Source organism: Rhincodon typus, chromosome 9, assembly GCF_021869965.1.
Source record: "Rhincodon typus isolate 14 chromosome 9, sRhiTyp1.1, whole genome shotgun sequence".
Taxonomy (NCBI): domain Eukaryota; kingdom Metazoa; phylum Chordata; class Chondrichthyes; order Orectolobiformes; family Rhincodontidae; genus Rhincodon; species Rhincodon typus.
In genome coordinates, this window is record NC_063340.1 from 13,359,398 (window position 1) to 13,377,259 (window position 17,862).

Here is a 17,862-nt window from a genome sequence, read left to right on the forward strand (position 1 = left end):
AAACTATAAGGTCACCACTCAGCCTCCAATGCTCCAGGGAAAATAGCCCCAGCCTCAAAACCTCCGACCCCAACAGCATCCTTGTAAATCTTTTCCGCGTCTTCTCAAATTTAACATCATCTTTACTATAGCAAGGAGACCAGAACTGAATGCAGTATTCCAAAAGTGGCTTAACCAATGTTCTGTACATGACCTCCCAGCTCCTGTATTTAATGCACTAACCAATGAAGGCAAGCATACCAAACACCACCTTCGCTACTCTGTCTACCTGTGACTCCACTTTCAAGGAACAATGAACCTGCACCTAAGGTCTCTTTGTTCGGCAACACTGCCCAGGACCTTAGTAAGTGTATAAGCCCTGCCCTGATTTGTTGTACCAAAATGTAGCACCTCACATTTATCTAGATTAAACTCCATCTGCCACCCATCAGCCAATCTGATCAAGATGTCGTTGTACTCCGAGGCAATTTTCCTCACAGTCAACTGCAACTCCAATTTTGGTGCCATCTGCAAATTTACAATCCACAACCTCTTGTATTCACATCCAGATCATTTATATAAACGACAAAAAGCACTGAACCCAGCACACCATTGGTCGCAGGCCTACAGTCCAAAAAGCAACCCTCCACCACCACCCTCTGTCTCCTACCTTTGAGCCAATTTTGTACCCAAATGGCTAGTTTTCCCTGTATTCCGTGTGATCTAACCTTGTTAACCAGCCTACCACACAGAATCTTGTTGAATGCCTTACTGAAGTCCATATAGACAATGTCCACAGCTCTGCCTTCATCAGTCCTCTTCGACACTTCAAGTTGGTGAGACATGATTTCCCACGCACAAAGCCATATTGACTATCCGTAATCGGTCCTTGCCCTTCCAAATACATGTAAATCCTGTCCCTCAGAAATACCTCCAATAACTTGGCACCACTGATGTCAGGCTCACCAGTCAATAGTCCCCTTGCTTTTCCTTACCACCTTTCTTAAATAGTGGCACCATGTAAGCCAACCTCCAGTCTTACGGCACCTCACCTGTGGCTAAATATCTCAGCAAAGGGTCTGGCAATCATTGCCCTAGCTGCTTCATAAGCTCCCCTTTATCCACAGCACATGTTGCGTCTCCAAAGGTCGTAGTTTTTGGAGCTAAAGGGATCAAAGAATATGGAGAGAAAGCCAAAACAATACTGAGCTGGATGATCAGACTGAATAGCAGAGGAAGCTTGAAGACCTGAATGGTTGTCTACTTCTACTTTCTATGTTTCTAAAGAATCCAAATAAATTGGTTAAAAACAACTTCCCTTTCAAAACAAAACCATGCTGACTGATCCCAGTTACTGTTTTTCCAAGTGCCCAGTTATATCCTCCTCAAGAATGTCCCTAACTCCTTCCCCAAAACAGATGTCAAGCTAACTACCTATACAGGCAGTTTCCAGGTTGCAAATGGGTTCTGTCTTGAGTCCGTTCACAAGTCGGAACACAATGCGGAATAATGTAAAATAAGAAGTTAGAAAGAGGAAATGTTTATATGTTGGAACTTTAACCCCTGTATGGGATAGCATTTGTAAATATGAGTGTTCGTAAGTCAGATATTTGTAAATTGTGGACTCTCTTTGCGTTCCTGTTTTCTGCCTTCCTTGAATAGAGGGGGTTATGTTTGCTAGTTTCCCATCTAATAGAAACTTGGCTAAACCTAACAAGTTTTGGAAAATTAACACCGGCGCAGCTATTACTTTGCTAGCCTCCTCTTTTAACAGCCTAGGATAAAGCTCATAAGGACCAAGAGACTCATTAACCCGCAGTTCCATTAGCTTGCTGAGTACCACTTTCTTGTGATTATAATTTCATCAAGTTCCTCTCTTCCTTTATCCTCATGATTTGCAAGTATTACTGGGTGTTTTTATATCCTTTGCAGTGAAAATAGAAGCAGAATGTTTACTCATTATATCTGCCATTTCTTTGGAATACAGTGCATAAGCGTGTGGTTGAGGCAAATTCAATTGAAGCTTTGAAAAAAGAATTGGAGCTTTGTTTGAAGAGGGAAAAGGAATTCAGTGCAATAGGGAAAGGGCAGGGGCATTGCACTTCATGAATTGCTCCTTCAGAGATCCAGCACAGACATTGAGCGGGGCTCAATGGCCTCATTCTGTGCTGTGTAATCTGACGACAATACAGTGAAAAAGTCTGTTTTTAATAAGAAACTATAATCATACAGAATTTACTTCACTGACTAACACCCCAAACAAATTCTCATTGGCAGAAATTTGAGTATATAGGTTTATTCTCTGAGGTCCCATAATTATTATGAGCAACAGGCTGATGCTTGCGACATGTCCTGTATTGAAAATCGCTCAGACCCACCTGCTGTTGTCTCTCTGAATTCGATATTTCCTACAACTCTCCTATCTGATGGCAAGGACAGTCACATCTATTGAAATCCCATCTAAAGGTCTGCCTCGTGAATGACGAGAGAGGTACATGTTGGCATTGTTTCTTGTTTCATTGAGATAGTGATTGTTCATTTTTTTGGGGCAATTTTATTTCTGTAACCATAATATTTTTACAGTTTTCTTGTAAAGGTGAACTGTGAAGGCTTCTTGATTGCATGATTCAAAAGAAAATCACTTTTAGAAATTTGAGGGAAATCCTATTGTTATTTGCATGTGGTTTGACTAAGTGGACTTGAATTTTAAGAGTGTTAATGTATGTTTGGAAAGATCTCCCAGGTGAATGAATAGTGACTACATTGGTAAAATTTCACCTCAGAAATGTGATTAACCATAATTTAAGTGAAAATGTGTGAATAAATTCAAAAGGCCAGTAGTAATGAAGTGAAAGTAGTTTTATACAGTAAGATTTGGTTGAATTCATTTATATACATTGCCTGAATAAAGGTAATTGCAACCAAAATTTCATGAGTAGAATGTCATAATGGCTTTACCTAATTGACTTAAGAAGGATGTGTTTCTACATTTCATGGAACTGCAACATCTGGCATCATTATGGTAAACTTTTTATCAGAACATATACTAAAGTGAAAATCAATTTGTGCATCAGCATGCTACAGTCCTCTGACTCTACCTCACCAAATCACAGCAAATGGTTTAAAAAAATGAGCTACAAAGACTGCTGAGATGATTTAGCTTATCAAAAAATGTTTAGTCGTGGTAAGCTCTCCTTTTTCTTGTGTGCCTCCAACCTCATGCTGAACCCTGTGCTCTTACAGTGGAAATTTGTTAGCTTTGTTAGATTGGATTTTTAGCAGCAACAGGGGTTGCAAGCTGTGACAGAGCTGTGCTATTGGATTTGTACAATTCATTTGGCTCCACGAACTGTAATTGCACTTATGTCTTACAAGGCTGTTTTAGCCTGAGGCAGGACTGGAGCAGGAAAACAAATTGGCAGGGTTACAGTAAGAGTGGAGCTGAATGAAAGGCACACATTATCAGTCTACAGGCAGTGCTATTCTTCCAGGAAGTTTCTTAGTTAATTTACAAATAAAACTCAGTTTTTGAGTAAGAGCATACTGTCACACAAACAAAGGGGGTGATCAAGTTTCAGAGTCTGTGAGTAAAAGGGCCACCATGCCGACTTGACAGCAGGAATTTTTCAATCAAATTGACGAATCCATTCTTGAGCCAGCTGGCTCTATAATGCAATTAACATGAGGGAGGTCAGGCTGTTGGGCGCAGTGCCTTGACCAGTGTCATCAGTGGTGTGCTAGCCACCTAACTTACAGCCTGCTAAACAACTGAAGCTACAATTCAGATGAGTAAGTGGGTTGTGTGGCACACATCTAATTAAACAAGGACTTGATTTTTTTCTTAGGACAACAGGATCAAGTGTTTCTTGGTCTTAGCTGTTAGTATCATACATTATTATTCACAAAGGAAAATCAGGATTTGTTTTGCATCAGGTCAGCACAAGGTAAGTGAATGATGAGATTAAAAGGTAATTGAAGCCCTACGTCTATTTCCTGTATTAAGAGGAAGAAATTGAGTGACTGAATAGCTGATGACAGTGAAGCAGCAGTTCAGATGCTGCATTTGTTTAAAATCCATAGATGTATAAAGATCCATAAATTCCATGTATTGTGAAAAGCCACTAGATACTCGGAATCTGCTTCTTGTGGATTTATACCCCAGTATGTATCACCTTAATCAGTAATAGAACAATTAAATAATGGAAGAGAAAGAAACAAAATGGTTGAATGATACATTGAATATCGTGATTAAATCAACATTGATATTTTGATTCAGTGCTGTATAACTCTACTTCTCTGATCTCTTGTTCATGCTGACCAGATATCCTAAACTGATCTAATTGGCCAGCATATGGCTGATATCCCTCTAAACACTTGCTCTTTATGTACCCATCCAGATGCGTTTTAAATGCTGAAATTGTACCACCATTTCGTTTGGCAGCTCATTCCATACACGCACCACCCTTTTTGTGTGAAAAAGTTGCCCCTCGGGTCCCATTTAAATCTTTCCCCCCTCACCTTAAGCCTATGCCCTCTAGTTTTGGACTCCCCTACCACAGGAACAAGACTTTAGCTATTACCCTGTTCATGCCCCTCATGATTCTATAAATCTCTAAGTTCACCCCTCAACCTCCAAGCCCCATCCTATTTATCTTCTTGCAATAGCTCAATCCCTCCAATCCTAGAAACATCCTTGTAAATTTTTCTGAATCCCTTCTGAACTTGTGCAATATCGTTATTTTGTTGCTGTTGCTCCTGGAAATAAGCTTACTGCCAATGCCAGAATTTGCATGTTTACGCAAAAGGTCAACACAGGCTTTTTTGAGGGTTTGCATAATAAAATGTTCATGTCAGTCAAAAACAGAATCCAGACATCACTGAATTGCTATGTTAAATTGCTAATTGGGTACAATCCAAATATTTTTGACCTTATGCAGAAAGTAATTTGGGATCATGGACCACATTGTTACCTTTATTCTAATTTTCTCCAACTGATAGCCATATAACACTTTCAGGCTGCAGTCACGAATAGGGTTTATTCAGAAATTAACCTATCAACAGCAAAATGCAAATAAAAGCACATGAATAAATCTTATTGTTATGCATGTAACTTACAGAATCTGTTATAGAGCAGTAAACAGAATTAAATTCTGTCACAGGACCCCGTTATGCTTTTGCTCAGGACTGGTGTGTGATACAAATTTTCTTCATCAGGCTAAATTGAGCTTTCCAACAATCTCCACCCTTGTAGCAAGACTAATAACCGTTGAACTGGGAACAGGCTCCAGTCAATCATTTCTTTTATCAGGTGAGCTTTGAGCACTGAGCACTCACTCAATACCAGCATCAGATACCTCCTCTGAAATTACTGTTGCCACCTTGTAGTTTCAGCAGTCCAAGCCAATTTGCTCTTTCTCCTCAAAGTCCAGTAATCAAGTTAACAAATTAATTCATTTCTCTGAACAGAAATGTCTGTAGCTTACCTGCTCATCTACTAGCTTTAAACTAAATAATAGTCAGATGAAACAGCTTGGTTTCTTTGCGAACCATTTGTTGGTGCATTTTCTTTTGTAAGGAATAAAGCATGAGAGCTTGCATTTTCAGTAGCTTATCTATAAGCATGCATATTATTCCCATATAGTAAGGCTTCAGTGAAGAATAGTAATTCAAACTTGTGATCTATTTTGAACCACAGACCCAATCCAGATAATATGCAGATTCCATCTTTTCTGGGTGCTCATAGCCATAGTGTAACCAAATTAAAGCCATTACAATTGACATCAAACACACTGTTAAAGGGGGATATTAAAAACATGTTTTTTATTTTCATTGGAATTAATTTATAAATAGTTATTATGAAATAGTGTATTTAAGCTGAATTTAACTTTTGTCAGTTCTAATTGATATTTGTTCCAATATTTAACGCATCATCTAGCCTGAATATTATCAAAATACTATTTGATCCATTGTATACTCTGAATTTAACCATTCCCAAGTTATATTAGGTAATTAAAGAATAAATATTCATGTGCAGAAGCATTCTTATAAATATTGTAGAATTTGTCATTATTTATAAATGTATCAAACTACATGTTTGAGGCAAACTAATTGGAAAAGATTTTCACTGTGAAAATTATGACCATTGAGGCAAATTAATTAAATTTGTGGACGTTGACCTCATAATGAAGTCCTGATAATTACACCACAATTAATCAAGAACCAATTTATCATTTCAGCTCCGTCATCTGGGAAATGACGAAGTTCACATCATCTGGTCTGAGCACACAAGGGACTACCGCAGGGGCATCATTCCTACAGATTTCGGTGATGTCTTGATCATCATTTATCCAATGAAAAACTGCATGTTCTACATTCAGATTTTAAAAAAGCCAGAAGTAAGTATAAGTTCACTGTGATTTATTGAAGGTTGGCGTATATTGTGCAATATGGTTCTTTTAGCTCCCATTAAATGATCAGACAGTCCTGGCAGGAAGTTTTCTGATTAATTTAAAAGAAAAGTTTGGTAGTGCATTGCAGCCCAAAACAAGGGTTGGCACAGAATCAATAGCCGTTGTCCTTGAAAGATGATAATATTTCATGTGGAAAGAAACCATTCAGCCCACTGCACCTGTACCAGCTCTGACAGCTATTCACTGAGTCCCTTTTCTCTTTTTTTTGGTCCTGTACCATATTACGTTCTTCTTGTTCAAGTGTCTGATTGCTTAGGTTTCAGAACTGTAAAGAATGCTGCGTCCACCATTTCACAGAAGCTACGTCCCAGTAGCCCTGAAATTTAAAAAAAAAAATTCCCAGCACATCCCTTTGTTCTTCTGGCAGTGAACACAAATTTATGCCTTCTGTTTACTGACACACTATCCAATGAAAAAACTTTGTCAAAGTGATTCAAAGCTGGTCAGATCTACTCTTAATTATTGTTCCAATTAAAGTACTTTTGTTTCCCAACTGCGTATGTAACTAAAACTGTCTTAGCTCTCCATTCAGGAGAGAGCCACTACCATAATGATTGAATGTCATTTCAGAAATGTGGTGTATTAATTTATCTTTCAAAAAATTCATTTCCCAGGAGTGTACTTTATGATTTGGGAGCTGCAACTGTTAATCTGCCTGTTAAAACTGCGTGTGGACAAGGATCTAGAGTAGGCCACGCTGCCTTTTGAGCCTGTTCAGCCATTCAATAAGATCATAACTGATCTGATTTTAATCTCAAATTCACATTCCTGTGTATTCCAGATTATCTTTTTCCATCTTGATGATAAAGAATCTATTTACCTCTGTCTTAAAAATGTTTAAAGGTTCTGTATCCACTTTCTTTTAAGGAACAGAATTCCAAACACACTCAACCCTCAGAAAAAACAATCCTCATCTTGACCTTAAATGGACCTTATTTTTAAACTATGACCCTAGTTCTCGTTTCGCCCACAAGAGGAAGCATCCTTTCCACATCCACCCCTTAGGATACTCTTTCAATTAAGTTGCTTCTTGAGTCTTCTATACTCCAGAGGATACAGGCCTAGCCTGTTTCGTCTTTCCTTCTAAGACAATCTGCTCATTCCAGATGTTAGTGTAGTAAACCTTCTCTGAACTGCTTCTAATGCATTAACATGCTTCCATAAGAACAGTGTCCAGTACTGCACAGAGTACTCCGAGATGCGGTCTCACCAATGCCTTGTATGACTGAAGCAGAAACTCCCTACCCTTGCATTCAATTACCCTCTCAATAAAACATAACATTCCCCCTCACCTGCATCAAGGCACCAAACAAACCTTTCACATCAGAGAGAGGTTCATTTGCACATCCGTCAATGTGGTCTATTGCATCAGCTGCTCCCGATGTGGCCTCCTCTGCGTCGGTGAGACCAAGGGAAGGCTCGGAGACCGCTTTGTAGAGCACCTGCACTCTGTTCGCAATAAACAATAACCCCTCCCATTCCCTGGGTGACATGTCCATCCTGGGCCTGCTCCAGTGTCACAATGATGCCACCTGGAAACTGGAGGAGCAGCTCCTCATATTCCACCTTGGGAGCCTACAGCCCAATGGCCTAAATGTGGACTTTACCAGTTTCAAAATCTCCCTATCCCCGGCCTCATCCTATGACCAACCCTCCCTCTCATCCCCATCTCCTTGACCTGACACAGCCTGTCTATTTTCTCTCCCAGCTATCCACTCCTCCCACCTTACTGACCAATCCCCACCACTGCCTACCTGCATTCCCCTATCACCATCCCACCTAACTTCCCCAGCCCCAGCCCTCCTCTCTCCCTTTATTTCTGAGCTCCTTTCCCCCTCTCTCATTTCTTAAGCAGGGTCCCTACCTGAAACGTCAACATTCCTGCTCCTCTGATACTGCCTGGCCCACTGTGTTGAGATTTGGGTGTGCCAGTGCATTAATTGCAAAAGATTAGTACTAGGTGCAGTAAGTAATTAGGAAAGCTGATAGAATGTTATAGTAAGAACTGCTGATGCTGGAGTCAGAGATAACAGTGTGGAGCTGGAGGAACACAGCAGACCAGGAGCAGGAAAGTTGACTTTTGGGGTCGGGACCCTTCTTCAGAAATGGGGCGGGGGAAGGGAACTCAAATAAGGAGAGAGGGGAGAGGTGGCGCCGGGGAAGGTAGGTGGGATGGTGATAGGTGAGTGCATGTAGACAGTGGTGGGGATTGATCAGTGAGTTGAGAGGAGATGATAGGCGGGAAAGAAGATGGACAGGTTGTGTCAGGTCAAGGAGGCAGGGATGAGAGGGAGGTTGGTCATGGGATGAGGCCGGGGGTGGGGAGATTTTGAAACTAGTAAAGTCCACATTGAGACCATTGGGTTATGGACTCCCAAGGCGGAATATGAGGTGCTGCTCCTCCAGTTTCCAGGTGGCATCATTGTGTCACTGGAGGAGGCCCAGGATGGACATGTCACTCAGGGAGTGGGAGGGGGAGTTGAAGTAGTTTGCGTCTGGAAGGTGTTGTCATTTGTCACGAACAGAGCACAAGCACTCTACAAAGCGGTCTCCAAGCCTCCGTTTGGTCTAACCAAGGAAGAGGAGGCCACATCGGGAGCAGCAGATGTGCAGGTGAACCTCTGTCTGATGTGGGAAGTTTATTTGGTTCCTTGGATGGAGGTGAGGGGGAGGTCGAGGGGCAGGTGTAGCACTTCCTGCGGTTGCAGGGAAAGGTGCCAGGGCTAGTGGGGAGTGTGGAGCAGATAAGGGAGTTGCGGAGAGCACAGTCCCTATGGAAGGCAGACAGGAGTGGGGAGGGAAATGTATCCTTGGTTGCGGGGTCAGATTGCAGGTGGCGGAAGTGGTAGAGAATGATACGTTAATCCGGAGGTTAGTGGGGTGATACGTGAGGACAAGGGGGGATTCTGTCTTTGTTTTTGTTGCGGGGAGGGGATTTGAGGGCAGAGGTGCGGGAAACGCAAGAGATGCGGTCGAGAGCGTTTTCAACCACTGAAGGAGGGAAGTTGCTGTCCTTGAAATAAGAGGACATCTGGGATGTTCGGGAGTGGAACGCCCCATCTTGGGAGCGGAGGCGATGGAATTGGGAGGAGGGGATTGCATTCTTGCAGGAAGGTGGGTGAGAGGAGGTGTATTCTAGGTAGCTGTGGGAGTCTGTGGGCCTGAAATAGATATCGGTTTTGAGGCGGTCACCAGAAATGGAGACAGAGAGGTATCAGAGATAGCCCAGGTGAACTTGAGGTTGGGTTGAAAGGTGTTAGTAAAGTTGATGAACTGTTCAACCTCCTTGTGGGAGCATGAGGCAGCGCCGATACAGTCATCGATGTAGCAGAGGAAGAGATGGGGGGTGGTCTTATAAAATAGTAATTACTACTCCAAGAATTTAAGGAAGTCAGCTCCAATACTGAAAAACCTCAAAAAATGACCAGCTTTTGCAGCCACAGTATTTTCCGATCCTCGATCCTGAATCCAATGAGCTTTGGAAAATTAAAACTAACGCATCAACTACGTTACTAGTTTCTTCATCGAGAATGACCATCAGGACCTGGGGACTTGTCAACTGTCAGTTCTAACAATTTATTCAGCACTATCTCCCTGGTAATTGTAATTTTCTTGAGTTTATCCCTTTCCACTCCTGATTTACAACTATTTCTTGCATGTTACCAATGTCACTCTCCAGTGACCATCTCTTTATCCTCCATTATTAATTCCTCAGACTCATTTTCTATAGGGCCAATACTTGTTACTTTCTTCTTATTTAAATATCTGAAGAAACTTTTCCTATCTGTTTTTGTTTTGACTAGATTTCTCACACTTGAATGTTTTCCTCCTTATTAATCTTACGGTAATTCCTTGCTTATTTTATTTTCTGTCCAACCTTCTGAGCTGACACTTATCTTTACACAACAATATGTCTATTCTTTGACTTCGATACTAAATTTGAGTTAAGCCTGAATGGCAAGTCCGCCCCTGAGGATTTTTCTTATTTGTTAGAATGTATGTATTCTGCACTTTCTGAAATATCCTCATGCATCCAAAGCATCAAACTCATCTAATCTTCAGTGATCTAAACTACAGGTAAATGTAAGTTGGTGTTACATTTACCCTGGACCAGAAGACCAAAATTATATTCGAACAATTTAATATTTTATGTTCTTTTAGAAATTAAATAGAAATAGCTATACAGAACAATGTTAGAGTGTACAAATATAAAACACAAACCCTCTCAGGGGCTAGTATCTCATCTGTATTCAGCAGTGCCACCGGGGAGGCTGTGGCTGCTGGGCTGCTGTTGGTCCTACATCTACCTAAGACCTGAGATTGAAGAGAAACCCAGATACAGATAAGTGAAAGCAGATTTGGGATGAGGGGAGTATCAGGCCAGCGTTCAGTGAGCACCATCCCCCACGCCGAATATAGGCAGCCTTTGATCAGGCACCACCTGTCTTCGAACAAGGAACCTCACCTGAGAGTACACGTGTATTTGCTGTAGTGCAACCCATGTGGCAAACCACACAACTGGGTTAATACTCTTGAGTAGACATTAATTTGCCAATGGTAAGCCTTTCCACATGGACTTAACTGGAGTAGTCTCCACCTGCCGCCCAAGCACCCAATTAAATGCTCCTCTTTAACCAAACGTGCCACAGGAGGGCACGAGATTTTGCCCCAAGTATTTAACTATGTTGAATGGGAGCAAAAGTTCTGAATTTTCAAGTACTTTGCATCATACTGGATGTGTTCCATTTCTTATTGCTGAAAGTTCTGCCAATCTGAAAGCAAGGATTAAAAATGACAGACAAAAGAACTTGAGACAATACGAGGAAAAACATCATTTTGTGACATGGTTAGGATTTGCGATGTACTGTCTGATTAGGTTATGAATGCAGATTCAATAACAGACTTCAACACAAAATTAGTTAAGACTTGGGGAAAAATATTCAACGATATGAAGAAACAACAGGGGATTGGAACTATTTGGATTAATTTGTAAAAGAGCTGTGAGACTCAATGGGTCAAATGACCACCTTCTGTATGATACTACTTTGTGATTGTATGCTTTCAGAAGACCAGTACAAAATACATGCACATTGATGCACCACTGGTTAGCGAGGCCATCGGCACAACTTACTCAACAGCAAATACCAACTTCTCCACGCAAGCTCCTCGCCACCCTTCAAGCCTTACATATCCTCGATACCAAAGGTAGTTTGGTATCTGCTTCCTCCTTGCATTTTCCCACTCTGTGTTTTCTCTTCAAAGTATCTCTTTAAACTTCATAGCACTTCTAGTAGATTAAAAAAAACTCAAGGCACTTCAGAAGAGTGTCATCAGACAAAATTTGGCATCGAGCCACTTAAGGTATTATTAGGGCAGATAGCTAAAAGCTTGGACAAAAAGTTAGGTTTAAGAACAAGGGGTTAGGTTTAAGAAAGAAAGATACAGGCGCATAGGTTTTAATAAATTTAACAACTTAAGACCTGTGTATCTGCTAATGGTGGAATGTATAAAACAGGAAATGGATAGAAGGCCAGAACTGGATGAGTGCAGAGATCGCAAAGGGTTACAGACCTGGAGAAAGTTACAATAGCAAGGATAAGGTTGTTGAGGGCTTTGAAAATTAGGGTGACATTTTTTTAATTCAACCCTTTCTTTTTCTTCAAGTACATCACTTTCTGTTCCTTCAATACCGATTACTTGCATACCTTTCTGGGCTATGAACCATTCTACATATTTAAATGCTTTCTTTGCTCAAACAAAGGCTTTCTCCTTTCTTTCTTAATTAGTGCAATTGGGCCCTTCACAAAAAAGCTCGTGCTTGAGCTAACATTTCTCTTCAAGTTCTTGCCCCTTAATCTCCTGTTTCTTTGTCAAGTCCTTGAATGTATCAGTTTCCTGGAGCTTCTTGCCTGTATGCCCCAGATCCCCAATGTGAATCCGATCAGGAACAACGACAGAAAGTGCTCAAAAAACTCAGCAGGTCTTGCTACATCTATGGACAGAGTTAATATTTCAAGTCCAGAATGGCTCATCTTCAAATCCTGCTTTCTGCCCTGCTGACACTTAGTCAGTGTTGGGAATGTACATTTTGTAATAGTGTAAATAAAGGCGGCAGTTGTATAACCGTATGACAAGATTAAATTCAATTGTAGTAAGGCATCAGAACATTTACAGTTGTTTGAATGAACCAACCCATTCATACCAAATAAAATGAATAGTATGCAATTGTGGAAAATATGCTCGTTACAGCTCACTTGAGCCTATTGCCTCAGATATTGTCTTTTATTTCACCCAATTTCTCATTCCAAGGCTGTTTTGTATAGCAGTTAGATTTTTTTTAACTTGAATTGTAAGATGATAGCTATACAGCTAAACATGCAAATTATGTTTGGGTCTAATTTTCAATTCTTATGCTGTGGAGGTTGTACATTATTCCTGTCTATTTTCCTTAACATCTCTGCAGAGTTCAACGTAGCTGACCACTTTAACCACTGCCACTGTCTCTCCATGGTCCAGTTCAATAAGGCTGCCCTTCTGTTGTTTCTTTTCTATCTGTCCTCATTCAGTCAATACATTTCCAGCAACTGTAACTTCACAATACAAAAGCCACCTCTTCACATCATGCTATTCACTATATATTTTGACATTTGCAGAATTCATCCTTTCTTAGAAGATCATCCTTGAAGTGTGTGCTGAAGAAGCACTGGTGTCCTTCTACACTACTGCACTCAACACTTTTCTGTTGTCAAATTGTTTATCTTGACAGTCAGTTGTGGATGAGATATCATTTGACTTCGCTGTATCCAAGAAACTGAAGTCATCAATTTTGGCCCACGCCAAAATGTCAATAATTTTTTCTGTTGTTCATCCAGGCTAAATCAAGATGCAAACAGCAGTAGCCTATTTGAACAGGTTCTGATCTTCACATTACACTTTCAGTTCATCACCAAGATTACAACAATACCAGCCTCAATCCCAACTATGCCTCACCACCTTTAACAATATCCTTGTCAACTGTAGACTGACTTATATCAGTTTTTCTTCTGGTTGTCATCTTCAGTAATCCCAATGCAAACAAAATTTCTCAGTCTGTACCCTGTTATGTCTTCAATGCGCTTCTTGCTTACCATTCCTGATGCACAAAATTTAAAATACTGAATTTAGATCTCTCATCTATAAATTGTATCCTATGATTTATCACCTTACCTCTACAATCATATCTTCCAAGAACAGCCTTTTAGTTCTGTTGATGGCAGACTGTTTAGACCCTGTTCCTCCAGCTGTGTCTAGCTCTACATTTACTCTACATTTAAGTGAGTATTTAGGTTTTTTACGCATTATGTCCATATTCATCTCCTTTAGAGAAGGAGAATCTGCCCTCCTCATCTGCTCTGTGTGATTCCAGATCCACAGCAATGTGGTTGACTCTTAAATACCCAGCAAACCACTCAGTTTTATTAAACCACTGCATTATCTAAGAAAAGGAATGAAGCTGGATAAACTAGCCAGTTCTACCAAAGCACCAGAAATGACAATGGCATATGTGGCCCTGTTGACCCTCCAAAGTCCTTCCCTCCAACATCCAGAATGGAGAAAGCTGTCCCACAGACATTGAGCATAGCCTGACATCCTCTGTTAGGTGTGATTCTGTGAAAAGGACTGTCCAGACACCCCCATCACCATCCCTGAGTATGTGCTGCCCAATTTGTAGGGCAGACCCACCAGAGGTTGTGGCACATGATATACAGCTGGGAGGGAGTTTCCTTGGTAGTCCTGAAAATTGACTCCAGATGCCAATATGTTTCATGTTGTCAAGTCAAACATGGGCAAGGAAACCTACTCTGATTTTGGCCCATTGAGTCTGCTCCACCATTCAATCAGATTATGGCTGATCCTAATCCGTTTTGATCAACTCCACTTTCCTGCATTTCTGTCATATCCATTGATATTGTTAACAATTAGAAGTCTGTCAATCTTAGCTTTAAATACTGTTAATGACCTAAATTAGGTCATTAACCCCTCTAAAAGGAATTCCACAGATTCACTATCCTCAGAGAAAAGAAATTCATCATCTCTGTCTTAAACCCCTTACTCTGCGATTATGCCCTTTGGTCCCAGATTCTTCACATGTGAACACACCTCTCATTAAGCCTCTAAGAAACTTACAAGTTTCGGAGAGTCACAGAGATCTACAGGATAGGTCCCCTCGACCTATTGCATCTGTGCCAGTCAAACAAGCACCTAACAATTCTAATCCCATTTTCTCCCACTTGGCCCATAGGCTTGAGTGCTTCAGCTTTGCAAGTGTACATTTAAATACTTTTTACATGTTGTGAAGGTTTCTGCCTCAACCACCCTTACAGGTAGTGAGTTCCAGATTCCCACCACCCTCTGCATAAAAAAATTTCCTCACATCCCTTCAAACTTCTTGTCCCTTAATTTAAATTCATGTCCCCTGGTCATTGATTGGTCCACCAAGGAGAAAGGTTCATTCCTGTCTCCTCTAGCTATAGAATTTGTTTTTATAGAATCCCCACAGTGTGGAAACAAACCATTCAGCCCAACTAGTCCACACCAGCGCTCTGAAGACCGTCCTACACAGACTCATTCTCTACCCTTTCCCTGTAACTCAGCATTTCCTAAGGCTAGCGCACCTAACCTACGCATCCCTGAACACTGGATAATTTAGCATGGCTAATCCACCTAACTTGCACATCTTTGGACTGTGGGAGGAAACCGGAGCACCCAGTGGATCCCCACACAGACACGGGGAAAATGTGCAAACTCCACGCAGACAGTCACCCAAGGCTGGAAGCAAACCCGGGTCCTCGGCACTGTGAGGCAGCAATGCTAACCACTGAGCCACTATGCTGCCCTGTGCCCTTATAATTTTATACATCTAAAACATGTCTCACTCAGTCTCCTGTGGTCTAAGGAAAACAACTCCAGTTTATTTAATCTCTCTTCATAACTAAATCTCTCCAGCCCAGGTGACATCCTGATAAATCTTCTGTGCACTCTTCTCAGTGCTGTCATGTCCCTCCTATAATGTAGATTCCAGAACAGTGCACAGTACTCTCGTGTAGCCAAACCAACTTTTTATACAGTTCCAGCATAAATGACTCTGTTCTTAAACTCTGCACCCTAGCTAATGAAAGGAAATTACCTATAAGCCTCCTTAACCACATTATCCAGCTGTCCATCTACCTGACATGCACACCAAGGTCCCTCTAATTCTCTGTGCTTCCCAGTGTCTTACCGTTCTTCATGTATTCCATCGCCACTAATCAGCCCAGCTATCTCCTCCTGTAATCTAAGGTTATCGTCCTCACTGTTTACCACTTCCCCAATTTTTTATCATCCATGAACTCACTGATGGACCCTCCAGCATTCAAGCCTAAATCATCTATTTTTTTCCACAAAACAACAAAGGCCCTGACACTGATCACTGCAGAATCCTACTGGATACAAGCTTCCAGTCACGTTAACACCCCTTGACCATCACACTCTGCATTCTGCCACAGAGGCAATTCTGAATCCAATTTGCCAAATTTCCTTGAATCTTATGGGCTGTTATTTCTGCTGTCACTGGCCCATGTGGGACCTTATCAAAAACTTTGCTGTCCAAATATACTAGGTCGAATGCATTGCCCTAATCGACACACCTGGTCACCTCAGAAAAATTCAGTCAAGTTGGTCAGGCATGACCCCTGAAGAAAACCATACTGACTATTGTTGATTAATCCATGCCTTGCCAAATGCTGATTAATTTTCTTCCTCAGAATTGCTTCCAAAGTTTCCCCACTACTGAAGTTAGGCTGACTGTCCTGTAGTTTCCTGGTTTGCCCCTTGTCCCTTCTTGAATAGCAGTACTACATTGATTGTCTTTAGTCCTCTGCCATCTCCCCTGTGGTCAGAGAGGAATTGAAAATTCTTGCCAGAATTCCTGCAATTTCCTCCCTTGCCTCACTCAATAGCCTGTGCTACATTTCGTCTGGTCTTGGAGATTTATCTACTGTTAAGCCTGCCAGATCACTCGGAACCCCACTGTCTCCTGATTTCTTCAAATATATCACACTTCTTCTCCCTGATTTCTGTACCCATATTGTCACTCTCACTAGTAAACACCAACACACAGTATTCATTCAGAGCCCTATCTACATCTTCTGGCCCCATGAACAAACTACCACAACAGTCCAAAAGTGTACCTACGCTTTCCCTAGTTCTCCTTTTAAGCTAATGACTTGTAAAATAACTTAGATTTTCCTTGAGTTTACCTGCCATCATTGTCTCGTGCCCCTTTTTGTTCGCCTAACTTCCTTTTTAAGTTTCCCTTGCACATTCTGTAGTCATCTAGGCCTTCTGCTTCAGTAAGGTCACCTCTCATTTTTCTGAATTCCAACGAGTACAGGCTCAATGTACTCATTTTCTGACACCTCTCCAACACAGACGTTGCTGGTCACCACTATGGGCTTCACCTGCTACTCCACTGTGGTAGCAATTGATAATGATTAGTGGAAGATGAGTGATAGACCCCTGGCCAACAACATAACCTGGACTCCAATTGTGTTGGATTTTCCCAGCCATTGGGTCTGGATCTCGGTCTGCTGGAATTATGTGTGGTTGGTGTTCAACAAGCACCCCATGTTAAAAGAATCCACTTACTGACATCTTCCACCCACCCAAAAGAATTATGTAATCTGGAGCATCAGGACCCTTATGGACAACCTCAACAATGACAAACCTAAACGTCGTCTCGCTGTCATAACCCAGCAACCCCAGTGATACAAAATTGACAACGCCACCCTGAGCAAGACACGACTGGCAGGGGAAGGCCAACTTAAACAGCAAAGGTGGCAAGCCACCAGGGTCTTTGCCATGAGAAACAAATCGGTTGGACGTCTCAAACAATTCCTCCTATGGGGTGAGTGAGTGCCTCGTGACTCCACAGCTTACCCTGTTGAAACTGGACATCATGGTTGTCACCACCACTGCCCTACCCTGGAAGCAGCAGACCAGACAGTATATACTAGCCTCGACCAATTGTTGTCCTGCATCCCCAAGAGAGTCAAGTTGATTCTCCTTGGTGATTTCAGTGCCAGAATTGGGAGAGATGTAAACCTTTGGAAAGGCATGACAGGCAAAAAAGGCATAGAGAGAACAAACTCAAGTGAATTCCTCTTCCTGATGAAATGCCTAGAACATGACCTCCTCATAACAAACACCCTGTTCCATCAGAGGAGCAAGCACAAGATCTCAAGACAAAAACCTGCCCTGAGCCCTGGCACCTAATAGACTACATTATAATTCCCAGTGAGGGACCGCAAAGGTAGCTGCATCACCTGCACCATGACCAGAACTGACAACTGCTAGGCCAGCTACCAAGTAATTTACTCTACCATCTCCATCAACC

At 41.6% G+C, this 17,862-nt stretch overlaps 1 protein-coding gene across 1 annotated transcript in view; it reads left to right on the top strand.

Annotated features, from left to right (window-relative positions):
- Window positions 1–17,862, top strand: part of LOC109931112 (Ral GTPase activating protein catalytic subunit alpha 2) — a 313,895-nt gene that overhangs the window by 111,086 nt on the left and 184,947 nt on the right. Inside the window, exon 14 of the mRNA XM_048600914.1 lies at window positions 6,216–6,374. Within this exon, the coding sequence (XP_048456871.1) occupies window positions 6,216–6,374 (159 nt within the window). The remainder of the gene's footprint in view (window positions 1–6,215; window positions 6,375–17,862) is intronic.